The following is a 17,057-nucleotide window of genomic DNA, read 5'->3' as shown; positions in this document are numbered from 1 at the left end:
AGCAGAGATCTTGGAAAACTATGAAACCATAGGAAGAAAGAAAATGTCTCAAGTATTTAATGCTGATACTTACCCTTCCAATGTTTTCAGATCAAACAGTGACAACAAAAGCTCTTATGAGGATGTCTAATCCATGACACCGAGATGAACCCCTCTATCAGCAATGCACTGGAACAGCTTTGTCTCACTTCATTCTGCATCAAGTGGGTTTTGTTACTGGTATGAATGACAGACTCAAATCTTGTTGTACCTTGAGCCTGGTTTGTCCAGTTAAATAAAAATAAAAATGTATTTTGCACTACAATCAGATGACACAAAGCTGGATTGCTTTTTTTTTAAAATAACTCAATAGCATCCTCCAGATGTGAGAGATGGAAGCCACAGTCAGACTATTATTTTGCACTTAGATCAATGCAACTTTGCAAACTCCTTATGCCAACAATTCTCTTTTAAACTGGTATTGGGTGAGATTATTAGAACAAAACCAGAAAATTATGATCACAGTTTATGCTCCCAGTTTTTGCAAATGATAGGCTAAGGTTTAGCAGTGTAATAAACTATAATCAATAATCTTGCCACTTCTGCAATAATGCAAAAACACTATATAGATTATATCCACACTGCTTAGTCTAAAAATAAACATGTACAAATTAAATAGGATACATCATATATATACACATTATTCATTTATGAAAAGTAATTGTTTGTGCTGAGAATAGCAAAAGTCCAGTTTGGAACTAATCAAATAATTAAGAAGAAAGACAAAACAACGTAAGCTTAATTATTATTATTTTAACATGTTAAAAATACAGTCACATCAAAATAGGTACACAGTTATAAAACTGTTGTAGATGAAATAAGAAAATAGTGTGTATATATTTTATATATAAAAATCTACATTATTTACTAACGCTGATACATATTTTGGAGCCTCATGTTGTTTGCACAAATAAATTGTACAGCTTTGTTATGAATTACAGAACCATCATTAAACACTGAGATTATTACACTTAGCCACAATATTATATACATACATTTCTAAGCTGCTGTAAGCAATCAGAACTAAAGTAAGCCCAAGTCATATTTATCTTCACAATTTTAGTTTAGGATTTCAGTGTAGTGCTTGGCTACAGTTACTTTGCTGCGGTTTCAATATTTAAAATATAAAATTGCCCAGTTATTAAAAATTACATCAGACACCTTATATACACAAAAAATTGTTTTGAAACATACTAAGTAAATGTTACTTCCATTTGTAAAAATTGTTTTACTTCTGTACCTTAAAACTTACAGAGCCAACCTGCAGCAATAATAGGCACTAAAGCTCATTCTTTAAAGAAAAAAAAAATAATACCTGTTTCTATGTTTTCAGTTAACAAACCTTACAAAACAGAAGGGAACAGGACAACCTTCCAAACTGGTGTTGATACCAATGTTTAGTACTTCAGTATTAGAGAAAACTCTCTGTTCAGTACTCCACGGACCTCTCCTGGCGAGACCCTCCTCTGCCTCAGCTCCCGGTGAGAGGTCAGCGCGTCCTGCGGCTCACAGGACTCCATCCTACATGTGCCACTTCACCTGCTTTTAATTCCACCCCCAATTCACATTCAAAGAAAGGAAAACACAAAGTAAAAAAGGCTGCGAACGCTAATAAGAATTACTTACATCAGCAGGAGTTTAAGGTTCCTGTTAACAACAGTCAGGGTCATTTTGGTGTAAAACACCACACAGTGCAAGTCCCATCACAAACATGAACTCGCCAGCAATTTGGGGGGAAAAAGGGCAGAACACAACAGAGTCCACTCGACAAAGCTTAGGAGAAAGGACACTGCATACTCACACAGTACATACATACATATCAAGCCTGGAGCAAAGCTCAATCTCCTTCATGCACTTCACAGAGGTGTCAATGAGCTGCACAATTCTCTGATATCTGTGAGATTTGGCCCTGCAACCAGTTTTAGCCTGACAGCACAGCATGGGAAAAAGTGAAGGGTGCAGCACCGTTTCTGTATCTGGCATTAGTCTCACTGTGCTCCAGTATTCTGCATATAGAACGACATTCTGAAGGTAGATTTGAATGAGAAGGTACAAATTCTCCACTTCTGATGCACTTAAAAAAAACCCCTAAACACTGCCCTGAATTTAAGCACCATTTCTTAGCCAGATTAGAGAGACATTTTTGGCTTTCTGCTTTTCCCTGCCTGCTCCTTCCTGCTGAGGAAAAGGACAAACAGTAGTCAAAGGAGAGGAAATTAACTCTCACATATGATTAAATTAATAATCCCAAAGCATCTCTCCTGACCAGAACAGATACTGGGATGCTGAGGCAGCTGTATAAAAATGAGAGAAATTCCCATTCAAAATGAATGGCTTCTTAAATAAATTACAAAGAAAAATTAATATGGAATTAAAGTACTTCACGAGCTTTGCCCAAAGTTAAATGCATTTAAATTTAAACTCTTTAGCTCTTTTCCACATGAGTTTGTGTACTGTAAGTGCACACTCACACAGGCGCACACACACACATCTGTACAGTGCATTAACAATGTCAGTCAAAATAAAACTTTTCAGTGTGTTACAGGTTTTAGGCAGAAGGATTGTAACACAAGTTATTTAAAATGTAAGGAGAGACGACAGCATGAACCACATGGTGTATATGAGCTTATTGCTATGTCTATGTGCATTAGATCACTTCCAGTAGCTTCCATGCAAGTCCAAGAACTCTACCAGCTTCCAACCAAAGCCTGAAACATCTCTGAAACAGTGTCATTATTTTTGAACTCACACGAACCATCCACATTTCAGAGGTGGACTACTACTAACACAGTACTGTTCAACTGGTTTTGGTTCTTGCCATTTCACTAAGCATAGCCAGATTCTCAGAGAAGCACAGATTCATGCATAGACAATCCATCAGTTCTGCTCCGATAGTGTTGGGCTTGAGCTGATGGGCTTGGATATTGATACTGTGGGGAACCATTCTCTTCCAAGGTTGGGGAAGTCCTGTATCTCACTGGACTATCCACAGAAACAGGAGGAAGACTGCGATCTTGTAAAGGTGTTGGCTGGAAATGCTGGTATTTCTGGAAATTATCCAAGTGACCTTTGTTAAGGTCTTGGCTCCAGGGCTGCCTGTAGGGTTCGTGTCTGTAGATGTAGGTGGCATCTGGCCACTTTCTCTCATCTGGTAAATAATCTGCTGGAGGGATTATGAATTTGACACCTGGAGAGGACCTCAAGCTGCTGGTATAAGCATCAACAGGAGCAGCTTCTGTCTGAGCAGGGGCTGGTGAAAGAGGATTTTGGCGACCGGCAGGACAGGAATTCATTTGCAGCTTATTTGGGGAATAATCTACTGACATAAAAGGGTATGGCCTTCCAGAGGGGCTGGGTCGATTCCCGTGGTAATGCAGAGGTGAAGAACTTGTATTGCCTATACTGGAAACGTGCTTTGGAGAATTCCCATAGTAAGTAGGGGGATTACTATAACCTGGCAGTGGCTGCTTTACATTCAGTCCATGAGATGGACCATCAGACTGAGATGCATATTTTGGAGATCTGGGCTGTGAAGTGAAGACGTAATTACTGGGTATTTTTAATGGAGCTGGTATTTTTTCCATTTGCTTCCTTGGACTATTAGAAAATGCTACATGCCCAGGACTTTGTGGATGAGCTCTCTCAATCATCTCTTCAACAAGATTCTCGCTCTCAGTTTCATCCTCTGAAACATTGTCATACTGAGATGCATTAGACCCTCGCTTACCTTCATCAGCATCCAAAACCCTCACCTTTTGCTTTACATTCAAAGGCTGCACTTCTCCAGGACTTGGTGGTGGGCCCAAAACAGAATGGTTTACTGGCCTCCCTTTCACCTCTGCAGTGAGCTTCATTGTCTTTTCCATTATTTTGGTATCAGACGGTTTATTCCACTTAGGTACAAATTCCCTTCTGGTATTGGAAGTAGCATTAGAATTTTGATTAGCAGCTGCATTATTGTATAGACTCGAGTTGTCTTGGTCTGTTAGCTGAGGCTTTTTTCTGGTATCTATGTCATTCTTAGGCAAACTGTTTTGTGTCTCTACTGGTCGAATCTTTTGCTGTTTTAAAGAAGGTTTATTTTCCATCGAATTAATTCTTTTTCGGTCATTTGGTGAACTTTCTGGTTCTTCTTCCATGGATGGTCTTCTCTCTGTCCTTCTTGCTGTTTGAGTACCAGTACTGTTCTGTCCATTAAGCACTGGAGTGGAGTTAAGCACAGAAGGTGAAGGTCCTGATGGAATCTGCCCCAATGGCTTCTTTGGAAATTCATCTTCTTTACCTAAAACAAGAAAAGGAATAACATAAATTCACCTCTGTGCAGAAGCTTTCTTTGATCTGTTTGTCACGCAAGCACAAATAGCTAGAAATTAACTGGGCCTCTCCCTGGGTCACCATTCTGCTGAACACCTCAGAGGTTCTTCTGTATACTGACATCGAACACAGATTTTCTTCAGCCTTACAACCCAACCAGTTATTTTTTCCTACAGTTGATGCAATCTCACCAAGCTTCTGCTCTATCATGAAAAAAAACTCCATTTTCCTAGATGACATACTGGTTACAGTACCTACTCTGTATGGAACCCTCCTCACACTGTTACATTAAGCAAACTACTTTGTCCACTTTAAAAATCCTTCCCAATATCACTCTCCCAATCGATAGTTGTCCATTCATGCATCCTTTAATGTTCATCTCTCGCAAGCCCCACCATCAGCTCCTCCCTCACATCCATAAAGCTCCCAGATGACATCTTTTGGGTGTAGCTCCTCATTAACATCTACACAATTAAGACCGTGTTCCCCCTAAAGCCTTTCCTGCCTAGAAATTTCATTCTCAGTATTAAAAACTTCCAGCAAAAGGCTCTATACACAGAATATTTTTTTAAGTTCAGCTTTTTACCAATATGGAACAACTGAAGCAGCTGACACCAATACTAGCCACGTTATGGTTTGAATTGAGTTTTCCATGGACAAGTTTTGCAGGACACAAGGACATCATTTACAGAATGAGAACATGAATGGAAAGTTCTCCCAGACTGGACCTCAACACACTGCAACAGCCAGTGGTGAACATCAACTGTGTGTGTACCCAGAGCAACCAGAGCACTGACATTCAGAAACAATAAAGAAGTGTTTCATGGCTCAATGCTGCTCAAAGAACTATCCACATCAAATTTTCTACTGCAATCAACACCCTTCATAATAGCAGCCGAAGTATTTTATCATATCTACTTGCATATAACTTATTTAATTGTGTAATCCATTACTTTCCCATTATAAGAAGAAAAGGTCATGCACTTCTCATTAAATGTATTAATCTAGATCTAATTCATTTGATGTTCAGCATTTAAAAAAAAACCAGAAGTTTTAAAGTCAGCATTACCAAACAAGTCCTATTCACTGTGCATCTATTTCTAAACAGAAGCTTTATAGTAAGGAGGAAAAAATAAATGGCTACCCTTGCTTAAATGCTATGCAAAATAAATTATATAAAATGGCTGTTGGTAAAATATTTTTGTCTAATCCCTGTTTCTTCCTAAGGCAAGGACTGTAGAATCTCTTCCCATCAGAGATCAGAGAGTTAGCACCTCACTTTCTAGGTATTTGTAATTTAAATTCATTTTGTTTATCTATAAGGGTTCACAGGAGTGAATACACACAAATGTCTCTCCCTGACAAGTGCTGTAGTTACAAGTGAGCTATGTTCATTTATACAGGCATGAGCAGGAGCTCAATCTTTGATGAGTGGTTCATGATACAGATACAGTGAGGAAAGCCAGCAGCCAAGGTCACTGTTATTTTTTATAACAGTGCAACAAACTACCAGCACGGATCAGTTGCTATATAAACTAAAGGAAAACTCTGTGAGTTTGAGCCAGCCAGGCCATAGCAGGGACAGCAGAGAAGAACACAATGGTGCCATCACAAGAAGATAACTAAATAAATGGAAGTAAAAGAAACAGCCTAGATTTTCCAAGCAATTAAACTAGTGCTTTCTTCATTTTTCTTCTTAAGGGCCAAACGTCATATGGAAACCTACCCTTTGCTTCAGAAATAACTTCAGAAACCTCACTTCATATATAGCACACATGGTGGGGCCAAGCCTCAGTAATAGGCTACAGTGAGCAACTGTTGGAATTACAAGTCTGATGTTTGGTCTCTTTCCATATGGGTCCCCACTATTCCCAAATAAAATCTGGAACAGGGCTCTAAAACCTGCACCCCCCAGCAAGGGAGCATTCCACCACTTGAAGGACAGATGAGGAGAAAAAGGAAGAGGCTGCACAGATGCTGTGATTTAACAGCTCTGCAATACACTGACTGCTGCACCAGCCTCTCCAAAATTGTCCTTTAGTCTTTATGAATAGGGAGTTCACTTTCTGAACATGCTTTTGTTTGGCAAGAGGCATTTATTCGTGTCACTTAATTCCATCTGCATCTTCCAATACACCATTAGGCAAAGCTGAAGATCTTGCCTCCTAAATAAAAGTGAATTTTGCACATAATAAGTATTCCTGATACTTAAACCATAGATGACAGTGCTTTCAGTCTTATTAATCTTGAATGTGAAAATAGCATGAAGTCTGCATTAAGAAACATTACTTTGGTATGTGCAAAATATGTACCAAAAACCTGCCATCTAAACCATACAGAACGAATCTTTATGGGCTGCTAATCCATTTATAGCCTCCAGGAGATCCAAAGTAGTTATGGAATAGCACAAGAAAATGGCTCTGCAACATCGCTAAATTATTAAATTTCTATCCTTATATGGAAGACATGTTTTAGAAAAAGTGTTTGCTTTCTTCCACATTTGAAGTTAAAATGTTCTAGTCATATATATAAAAACCTGAAAGACCAGTTCCTCTGGTAGCTGCAATGCTTCCTTCATTTGCCCAGGGTCACCAAAAACACGAACTGATTTACTTTCTCCCAGCTTTTACTCTAAGAAATGCCTACAGAGCAATAGGAGATCCTTTAAATATACATGGTTGGACAATAAAGGTGGGGTTTGTCTGAGTTTTTTGTTTCTATTTTCACACACTTAAGGTTTCCTAATTACCATGAAGCTCTAATAAACCCAAGTGAGAATACTGCAGACATTTTTACTGAATTCTATCGAGGCTGCCTTGTGTCACCTTTCTTTCTCATTTCAGGGTAAAGGAACACCCTACAACCAGGCATATGGTTGCATGGTCTGGATGATCTATCCCATAACACAAGTCACAGCTGTAAAATGACTATCAGAGAAATCTTGCCATGTCTGTAGTGAAATTGTTAGAACTCAACATTAATTCACATCCCAAGTAACAAGGAAAGTGTTGCAAGACAATAGTTCATTTAGAAGAAAACCTCTGCATTTTAACAGCATGATACCATGTTTATAGGCTGGTAACACCAGAGCTTAATGCTGCCAGGGAAAACAAAATACAGAACAATGAGAACATATTATGAAGGCTCAGTGGGGAGAAGAAGAAATAGAGGCTGAACCTCAGACACAGGACTTCCACAAAATTTGGTTTAATTTGACCAATTTGGACACAAAGAAGTGGCACTGGTTGCTCAGTCACCCACATCTGCTTGTAGAACTAAGCAAGGCCACATTGCTGGAGGTACCAACTCAGTAATCAATGCTACCACAACAGGCCTTGTTCTGGTTCAAAGGTGCTCCAGCACTGATCACCTCCAGCCATAAAAAGTACAGGGAGGAAAGGAGTTGTGTAAGGATCTATGATGTTGCAGCAAAAAGACACCTTGCAAACTGATCACATTCCGAAGGAAATTTTTTTGAAACTGCAAAATAGCTACTTAATTCTAATTGAAGTGCACAGATCATATATCAATACCCATGCAAACACATGCACAGAGTTGCCACTTTCAGTGAAACAAGAAAAAAACCAAAACAAAACAAACTCCCAAAGTTCCAAAAAAGCTCACAAAATAAATAAGTAGAGGATAACCAAATTAACACCATGCACATGACTACAATGAGACACTTCAAACGCACAAAGAGCATGCCAACTGTGTTTGGGAATGCTTTAAGCAGTCCACTATCACCAATAACAGCAAGAAACCCATGATGCTGCATGCTAGCAAGAAAGAAAGAATAAAAGTAATCAAAGAAAAAAGCTGAGGAAAAGAAACCATAATGCCAAAGCAAGCAAACTAAAGAAACCAAGTCACAACAAACATCTCTACCTGAAGAGGTACACTAACAGCTCACCAGACAAGCATGCAAAAGTACCAATTTCTTCAAGCTCCATTTCTTTTATCTACCATTTTTCCACTCCAAATCTGCCTAAAGCCTCACACACAGCTCTCAACCATCTCCTTTAATACTTCAACTACACTCACTGCTCAAACTCCTCAGATTTGAGCATGAACACATTTTATTTGGATGTTTTAAAGGAAATTGAGTATCTGTTTGTGTTGCTGATCCAAGATCTGAGTTAATTCACTGTCTGGACACATCGGTCTGACTGAGAAATGGAGAAACTGCCGAATTCTACAAGTACTTTTGGGACAAGTGCTTTTCTATACAATCTGTGATGTTTACATACAAAAACTGAAAGCATTTTATAACTAGAAGTTAAGACAAAGTCTAGTTCAGCTGTGACTGTTTTGACCTGTACAATCAAAATGTCCTTTTGCCCTCTGAAGTGATCTGGGCAATGAGATTTTCCCCAAGTTGCCAGTATTCCTGTGAGATATGGATATCTTTACTTTCATCCTTCTCTCCTTCCTTCAACAGAGTGGGTTTCTAGACAGTTTAGTTACTGGCTTTTCACAAAAACAAGCACTGCAATAGCCTGTATCAGAGTTTACAGAGCAGGAACTATAGATTTTCTATTTTTCCTTTAAAAGAAAGCTAGTGATTCCGTTGGCTTCTATGCAGTATAGCATAAAATAAGCAAACAACAAAGGAAATAGGGTGAAAAATGGGTGAGGAAGGAGAGCAATGGAAGTAGAGGGAGACAATTCAAGCAAAACAAGAACAATCAGGTGCTTGTTTGTTGTTGGCAAACGTATTCCCTGACATGAAAAGGAGCAAAGCAAATATGAGCAGATCTGACTGTTCCCCAAAAGATAAGAAATACAAGCCATATTAAAGAAAGTTTGCCTCTTGACTTCTATCTGTTCAAATAAGCCTTGGCCACCACCCAGTGGAAGTCGATCTCCACTACAAGACTTTTACAGATAATTGCTTCAGGAGGCACTAACAGCCTCGTGCATTGAGTAGCAGACATGTAATTGGAGTAAAGTGCTTTAAGTGCTCTCTCTGGTGAATAACAGTCTAGTCCTTAATTTCAGCACCAGAATACATGCACTTTGACTGTTCTAACACAATTTTCAAGGACGGTAATGGTCATAAAAACAACTCTTAAAATGACATCTTGAAATTTTGTGTTTATTTTCGATCAGTGACATCCCATCTTCTTCAGTTTACAAGTCCAAGAGAATTTTAAAGAAATTTAAGTGCCTGTACTAGAAGCTCAAGCTTCTGTCTGAAAGCCAACCTCTGCTCCTCCTTCCTTTATATGCCATCATTGGCAAAGGAGTTGCTAAATGAAACACTGCTGGACAACCTGAAGGAAAAAATAAAAGCACCGTTTGCCTCTCTTGCAGCTGTGTCACTTTTACAGTACTGACAGTAAGAAGAACTTATTTTTATAAATGTCTGCATTCAGATAAACAGAAATCTTAACAGATTTGGTTATTAGCCAGAAGATACAGGTGACAAGCTGCACATCTGTAAGGTGCCCTTGCAAAAAAGAAATTTCTAAAATTAACCACTATTTTACATTCCTAATTCCCCATTTCTTCCAGAAAATATACTTCCTTGAAAAGTCAGTTTTAAACAGCAATACAAACAATGACCAACACAACTATCTGGATCACGTATTTAAAGATCATGCAAGTTTTCAACAGTAAAGATTTTTAAATGATGCAAAGCCAAAGTCTAAAACTGCTAAGGATATATATACTATGTTAGTATAATTCAATGTTATTTTAGTTCATAGTATTGTAAAGTAGTTGGATAACACAAGGAACAAGGCAGAAAAAATAGTTTAGTCGATTAAAGCATGAAGTGCATTGTCTGAAAAAGCTACTTGTGTGTTCTTGAAGTACAAGAGAAAAATCCAAAATTCCTCTGAAACAAAACACAACCAAAAGAAAGACACAATCAGAAACAGGAAAGTCAAGCTGATTAACATATTCCTACTGTTTTGGCTAAAGGCTCATTAACAGGAGAGAACAGACATTATTTAATAGATTACTGAGCTAGTATACATTTCTGCACTACCACTGATGACTGTGTAACACAGATCACTGAATAATTATAATTGAAAAATTATAATAAATTTATTCATATATAACTTCAAAAATAAGAAGCAGATAAGCAGATAAACATTTTTAAATTTATGGCAAATACAAGATTCAAACTTTTCTAGTTTTCCCTGAATACAAAAAAAGATTGGGAAAACTAGAAGAACTGCAGTTTAAAGCCAGTTTTAGTCACAAGGACACAGGCAGCTTCCAAATTTGCCAACATTACTTTAAAATTAAGGTACAAGACCTTTATCTTTGATTTAAGGCCTTCAGCTGCTGCAAAGTCTGTTAAACTTCCAGTCATAAAAATCCAACCCAGGACCCTCCTGCCCACCTTTTCAGGATCCTTACATTGAAACACAGGTGAGAAACTGTCTCAAGAACAGACCTGAGGGGCTTCACACCTTGAAGGTGGGTCTGTCTTGTTTACAGAACACTGGATTAATAAACTATTTTCACCAACATATTTTTAATATGGAACTTTCACTGGTAAGCACTTCAATTTATTAAAGTCAGACACTATAAAAATCTATCCATATATAAATACTGTTTATTAAGCATTGCATTATTCATGTAGTCCTACAGGAAAAAATTAGAGCAAAGCTAGAAATTCTACCCATATCCTCTCAGCATTTATAGAATTTAGCTGTTGTTTTAAATAACAGACAAGGAAAAAATCTGCATCGAGGAATTCTGGAAATCAATGGTGTATACCAAGAAAATTCTTCTCATTATGGTCTTAACATAACCCTTGAATTTAGGGATTGTTGAATTTACACTGGATCTGGCTCCAGGAGAATATGTGAAGTCACACTGATTTAGGTGAGAGTGCTCTAAATGAACCAGCCATGATGTGAGGACATCCTTCATCACATTCCAGGCAATCCAGGAAATACCAAATGCCTTTTCTTCTTTTTGAGGCTGTGTCAGAGAGGGACCCTCAAGGACAGTTTCTATGTGCAGCTGTCACAGCCTCCCTTCTCCAAGGTCTCAAAAACCACAGGTCCCCCAGTAAGAGGTGTGCTTATCACACAGCCCTGTCTCCAGAGCCACGGGAATAGAGGGATGCCCATCTTGGGTTGTAGGAACAGCACTACAGTTGCAAACCACCCTCTCTAAGTATGGGCTACTCTACCCTGGTCAGCACTTGACTAGAATCAGCAAAGAAAGGAAATAAAATCCATGTCTTTCTTTATTGCAAAAGAATCCCGGTATTGGCAAAACCTGCTCACTGGCATCCAAAATTAGCAAGATCCCCTTAACACCCATGTCTTCTGGCTGGACATTTTAAAGGCTTTATCAGCAACAAAATGTTAAACAAGTCCCTTCCTTCTCTGCTCTGAAGGGAACAAGGAGCTCCTTAATTCAGTGAAAGAAGCCATGGAGGAAGTGAGCCAGAGAAAGCTACATCAGACATAAATAGACATCCACTTTAAAGTAACACAAAAGTTATTACCTCTTTTAATATCCTACTGCAGCTTACCCTACTAGGGCAGGAAAATCTATACAGCCTAACAAAGGATGCCAGATGGAAAATTCCACTGAGCTTAATTAGCTCACTGCTATTCCTGGATGACTGATACTGATGCAACTGCAAGATGAAGATTTTTTTTTCTTTTTCCTAGCACGCATTTTTACTTTAGTTCTTAAAGGTGTAATTTTTGCTCAGTGTTAAAAAAAAAAAAAAGGTACAAGATAGGAAGCAGTGCTTTGATTTCAGCTGAGAAAACTAAAATAAACATTATTTTCTCAGGCTACAGTGAATACTTAAATGAGAGGGCTGGTATCGTTTGTGGCTGTACCACATATAATAGTTTCATATGTTTTAGATGAAATTAGGAGAAAAACAGTAAAATTCAAAGTAGTAAAGAGAGTAGAACCCAACAGGCATTTGCATGGGGGGTTCCATGGCCAGGTTTGGGCAGCCTGTGGGAGGGACCCCACGCTGGAGAAAGGGAAGAGTGCAAGGAGTCCTCACCTCAGGAGAAAAGCAGCAGCAGAAAAAATGCATGATGAACTGACCACAACCCTAATTCCCTGCCCCTCTGTGCTGCTGGGAAGGAGGAGGTAGAAAAAAAATGGGAGTGAAGTTGAACTCACAAAGAAGGGAAGAGTGGGGAAAGGTTTTTATTAAGATTTTATTTCTCACTATCCTACTCTGATTTAATTCATAATAAATTCAGCTAATTTCCTCAAGTCAAGTCTGTTCTGCCCATGATGGCATTTGCTGAGTGACCTCTCCCAGTCCTTATCTTCATCCAGAAGTCCTGTTTTGTTTTCTCTCCCCGTGCCCAGCTGAGGAGGGGACCTAGTATCCTGTCAGGATCAACGTGCCACAACACATGAGCAAAGCTGAGTACCTAGAGAATGTTCAGAACCTGAAAAAGAATACTACTTGAAGACAGTGATTAATAAAACCAAAATTAAGAGAGGGCAGAAAATTTTAAAAAACAAACCCAAAGGCTTATGAAATTCATACAAAGAACAAATGAGGCAGCCTCACTCAAGTAGAGATAAGAGCAGACAAATCAGCTAGATTCCCAAGAATTAGGATGAAGGCATTTTATTTTCAGTCTGTGAAAGGTTAAATAATGTTCCCTTCTACCCCTAGCAAAAACATACCACACAGAAAGGTTTGCTCAGGTTAATGTGAAATCAAAAAGGAAAAAGCTCAGTTCTCAAAATACACTTCACTTTGGCTTCACTCTTCCTGTTTTAAAATTAAACCTTCTCATTCATGTTAGAGGGAAAAAAACCCAACACAAAGACATTTTGTTACTGATTTTTCTATAGCTACCAAATTAAGAATCAATGTGGCCCAAAACATTTAGCATCCTATCGGCTCACTGTATCAGAAGTTCCACCTAAGTGTGAAACCAAACAACCGCATCCCACTGCCAAAGTGTCTCAGAGGAAGATACAGTCACCGTTCCTTGCTGTGGGTATCCACAAGAAGACCCTGAGTCTCACATTTTCTGTCACAAGGGGGACAACTCTCATGTCACCTAAATCCTCCCTGAATTTTCTGTGAAGATCCAGAGTATTCTCAAACAAACTTTCACTTGAAGGCACTTTATGTTCTACCAAACAAAGGCCTTAAAACAAAAAAAGTTAGGAACAGACTTCCTGCCTTCTGCATCAAGAAAATTTCCAGTGAACTCCATATTTTCCACAGAAAATCTCAATATGACTTACATGCATGTGATTTTCTAGGCTGGAAGATACACTATCAAGTGGCAAATTACAAAAATCTTTCACAATTCTTCCTCTACCACAGTTTCAAGTGGAACTTTTCACTGATGAAATTTACTTTACCACATCCATAAAAAATCAATGCGTCTACAAACAACTGAAGTTGTTGGGATAACCCCCATGCTGCTCAAACATAACCATGGAAAACTCTGTATTTAGCACTGAAAGACAGGACTCCTATGATCTATCTCCTTGTAACATGGTGGTGTGGAACTGATGCTGAAGAACACAGCTGCTCATATTTGTCACCACCTGCACAAGACATCTGAGACAGCACCTGGCTGAAGTGGAGGGACAAAGAGCAACTTCTTCTGAAGAGAAAGTCAAGACTGAAACTCAGCTTGGGGAAAAAGGGTGGGGAGATGGTAGAATGGGAATGCTGTGGTGAGAAAGGGGAAGCAACAGATGAAAAGGCAAGGGCAGAAAGTAGACTGAGACCTATTGTGGGTGGAAGGAATTCTGCTGGACAGATTGTACAGAAATTCGAGAACAGAGCAAAACACAGGAAGAGGGAGCAAGAGAAATGGGAACTCTGAGAAGAATCAAAATAAGAAACAAATATACAGAAAGTGTTTGTACTCCATAGGAACAGATTTGAAGAACCAAGTAAAACAGGTAAAACTTGTGATGAGGAGTTCTGACACAGCCCAATATTGCATGCCATAAATAACGTCAACAGAAATAGAAAAACTAAGTTCATTAATGAAAGAACAAATGATCACAACAATGATACACAGGACAACAGGCAATCTTTATTCTGACACTTCTTAACTTATGAAAGCTTAATAAAGTTAATGAAACTTAAACTTAATAAAGTTACTTCAAGGTAAATTCTGCCACATTTGTAATTTTTTACAAAAGCTTTTCTGACATACTTTTCTACAATTAGTAAGGATAAAGTAAAAGGATTCTGAGTAATCACAAGAAAAATTTCTAATTAAAAGACTATGGAGATAGGGATAGAAAAGAGAACAGAATCTTAAGAGAAAGAAGAGATGCCATACATTTTATAAGGCCACATAAAACAAGTATCTCTTATCTGCAACCAAAAAGCACAAAGGCTAAAAATAAATAATGAAAACTATTCCATTAAACACCCAGCAGCTCTAATTAAAAATTAGATTAAAAATCTAGATTTGTCAAACAGAAGAAGCTATCTGACCTGAAGTTTGGTCCACATCTAATCAAGCTACAAAACAGTCTGGATTCTCAGACAATGCAGTGTTTCAAGCACTTTGAAACCTTGATATTTGACCCTCTATCTGAAAGGCTTTATAAATTCAAGTTAATAAAATCATCACATGGTATTTTTCACAGTGCTTTGACATTACCTTAAAAACAGTAAACAAAACACCAGAAGAAGTAATTCATGAAAGGAAAAGTAGTGATTTTACACTGTAAAATATTTTTGGGTAAAAACTCCTCAAATCTATGCAGTGATGAAGAGGAAAATATTTGCACAGTTTTCAACAGCATTAATTAACATTTTAAAAATTACCAATGTGTGAATAACTCCAAATATCTAACTCTGCATATGTGCAAGTTTCTTACCAGCTACTGGTAAATCCAGCTTTGCTCGTTTCAATTCTGATATAGAATTTTGGAGCTGCTCTATTACAAAGTCATCTTCATAGAAGAAATCCTTGGCTAAAGACTCCTGCAGAAATTCTACAAGCTCTTCCATTTGTAATTTCATCAGATGCTCTATAGAAGGAGAAAATATTGCATTATACATTAACATATCTTGATAATTAACACTCAAAAATGTACTTTAGTCATGAGGTGCTTTTGTTTTCAAAGCAGAATGAAAAAAACTTGTTAATTAGGCAGATAACAGATTTCTACAACCTAAGATCTAAAAATACATTAAAAAAATTCACTTGCAAGTCACCATGGAAATCCTTTCTACACATTACTTAGGACAGTGGTTTCCAAAGAGGGGAATCTTCAGAAAACTAACTACAAGTCACCCTCCTTCAGCATTCTCATGTCCAACATGAGGACTTTATTTGTCAGCCTGCATTCTCAACTTACAACCACTGCTGTGGATCTGTACAACATCCATCATCTCTCTTATTAGAAGCTCTGAAAAGCAGGAAAACATTTTAAAAATTGCTATTTACAGTACCCTCATTCAGAACTGTTACTTCAGGCTCTCTGAAAATTCAGATCATATTTTCAAAGTCATTTTACAGTTATCAGATTATTTTTCTTTCCCTTTTTACACAGCAGTAAGGCCATGTGGACTGCAAGGTTGCAACTGCATACCGATGTCTCTTTTTTCATAATTTGTATATCATCAAAAATTTCAGCTATATAATTTCAATATGGGAACCATGAAAAAATGTTTTGGTGCTGTAATAAAAATGCTCTTGGCATGTATTCCACCATGACACTGACTAAATAGATATACCACCCATATTTTAGAGGGTAGACAAGAAATTGGAAAACAAATCATAATCTGTCCTCTGCCAGCTTTTCTGCCAGCCCTCCCATCTCCTCTCTTGCTGTGAGGTTCTCTCAGTGTTTGATTGTGGAGGAAGTTGCTGTGACCTTGCTAAGCAAGCAAATCCACACTCAAGGCTTTTTCCTCAGGTCTTCCCATTAAAAGAGTGGTGAAAAAAAAAAAATCAAGTACATAGATATCTATTTGCAAATAAAGAGAAACCAAACTGTTAAGCCTAATGATTTGCCTCTAAATGTTTAGCTTTCTCAAGTGCAATAACATAGAAGGTAACCTTTTCCATTTTTCCAAGTTTTTTATGAACAAACTAACGAAAGCATCCCAGTGAGACAGTGAGGTAGCATCACCACAGCTCAAGAAGGGTAAACTAGCAAATTACAACACTGATTCTGACCGGCCCCACACAGACCTCAGCATTTACATGGAGTCAAATTACTTCACTCAGAAAGCCAAAGTCCCACAGGAGGAGCATCTCAAAGTCGAGCTACAAGGTATCTTTCTTAGAAATGCTCATACCTATTTAGAAACCAATGTCCACCCTCAAAAGCTTTTTGGGTCCTTGGAACTTAGGATGCCGAGTAGTTTTGGGGAAGCAGGCATAGATGCTTTAGAAAGTTCTGTTCAAAATCTCAAATTTTACTTCCCCCAAAGTTAAGAGATGAAGGAGGTTACACAGGCAGACTAGAGAAATTCTGGATTTTAATTACATTCTTGGACAAACAATGGTATAAAGTGACACAGACTGGTGATTCCTCGTTGCTGAGGTATCTGCTGGTAGATTTTCAGTATTTTCTGGCACAGTCTTGATTCTTTGTGTGCTTTTTTGATCAATTTAAATTCTGTGGGGCTAAGAAGCCATTTCCAGACCATGAAACTACCACACTTTCCCCCGTTTTTTAGTCAGTAATATAATTGACTTCAGGTCCAAATACCTTTCTTACTCTAAGAAATATTTCTGTTTGACAATCAC

The 17,057-nt window shown here is 38.1% G+C and overlaps 1 protein-coding gene across 6 annotated transcripts in view; it reads right to left on the bottom strand.

The window, feature by feature from the left end:
- Positions 1–786: 786 nt before the first annotated feature.
- The window catches only part of USP6NL (USP6 N-terminal like), a 109,979-nt gene continuing 93,708 nt past the window's right edge, over positions 787–17,057 (bottom strand). For 4 of the 6 annotated variants that reach the window (XM_005526060.3, XM_014255216.2, XM_014255215.2 and 1 more), the window contains 2 exons: positions 15,175–15,327; positions 788–4,321 (listed from right to left, as the gene is read on the bottom strand). In XM_005526060.3, the coding sequence (XP_005526117.2) occupies positions 2,883–4,321; positions 15,175–15,327 (1,592 nt within the window). In that variant the 3' untranslated portion in view covers positions 788–2,882. Of the gene's footprint in view, positions 4,322–15,174; positions 15,328–17,057 lie in introns of all 6 variants that reach the window. The other 2 variants (XM_088055562.1, XM_005526059.3) reach the window with 1 other exon arrangement.

Source organism: Pseudopodoces humilis, chromosome 5 (genome assembly GCF_049639895.1).
Source record: "Pseudopodoces humilis isolate 2021_Gansu_Grassland_sample_001 chromosome 5, ASM4963989v1, whole genome shotgun sequence".
NCBI lineage: Eukaryota > Metazoa > Chordata > Aves > Passeriformes > Paridae > Pseudopodoces > Pseudopodoces humilis.
Note: the sequence above shows the minus strand (reverse complement) of the source record. Positions and strands in the feature narration are given on the sequence as shown.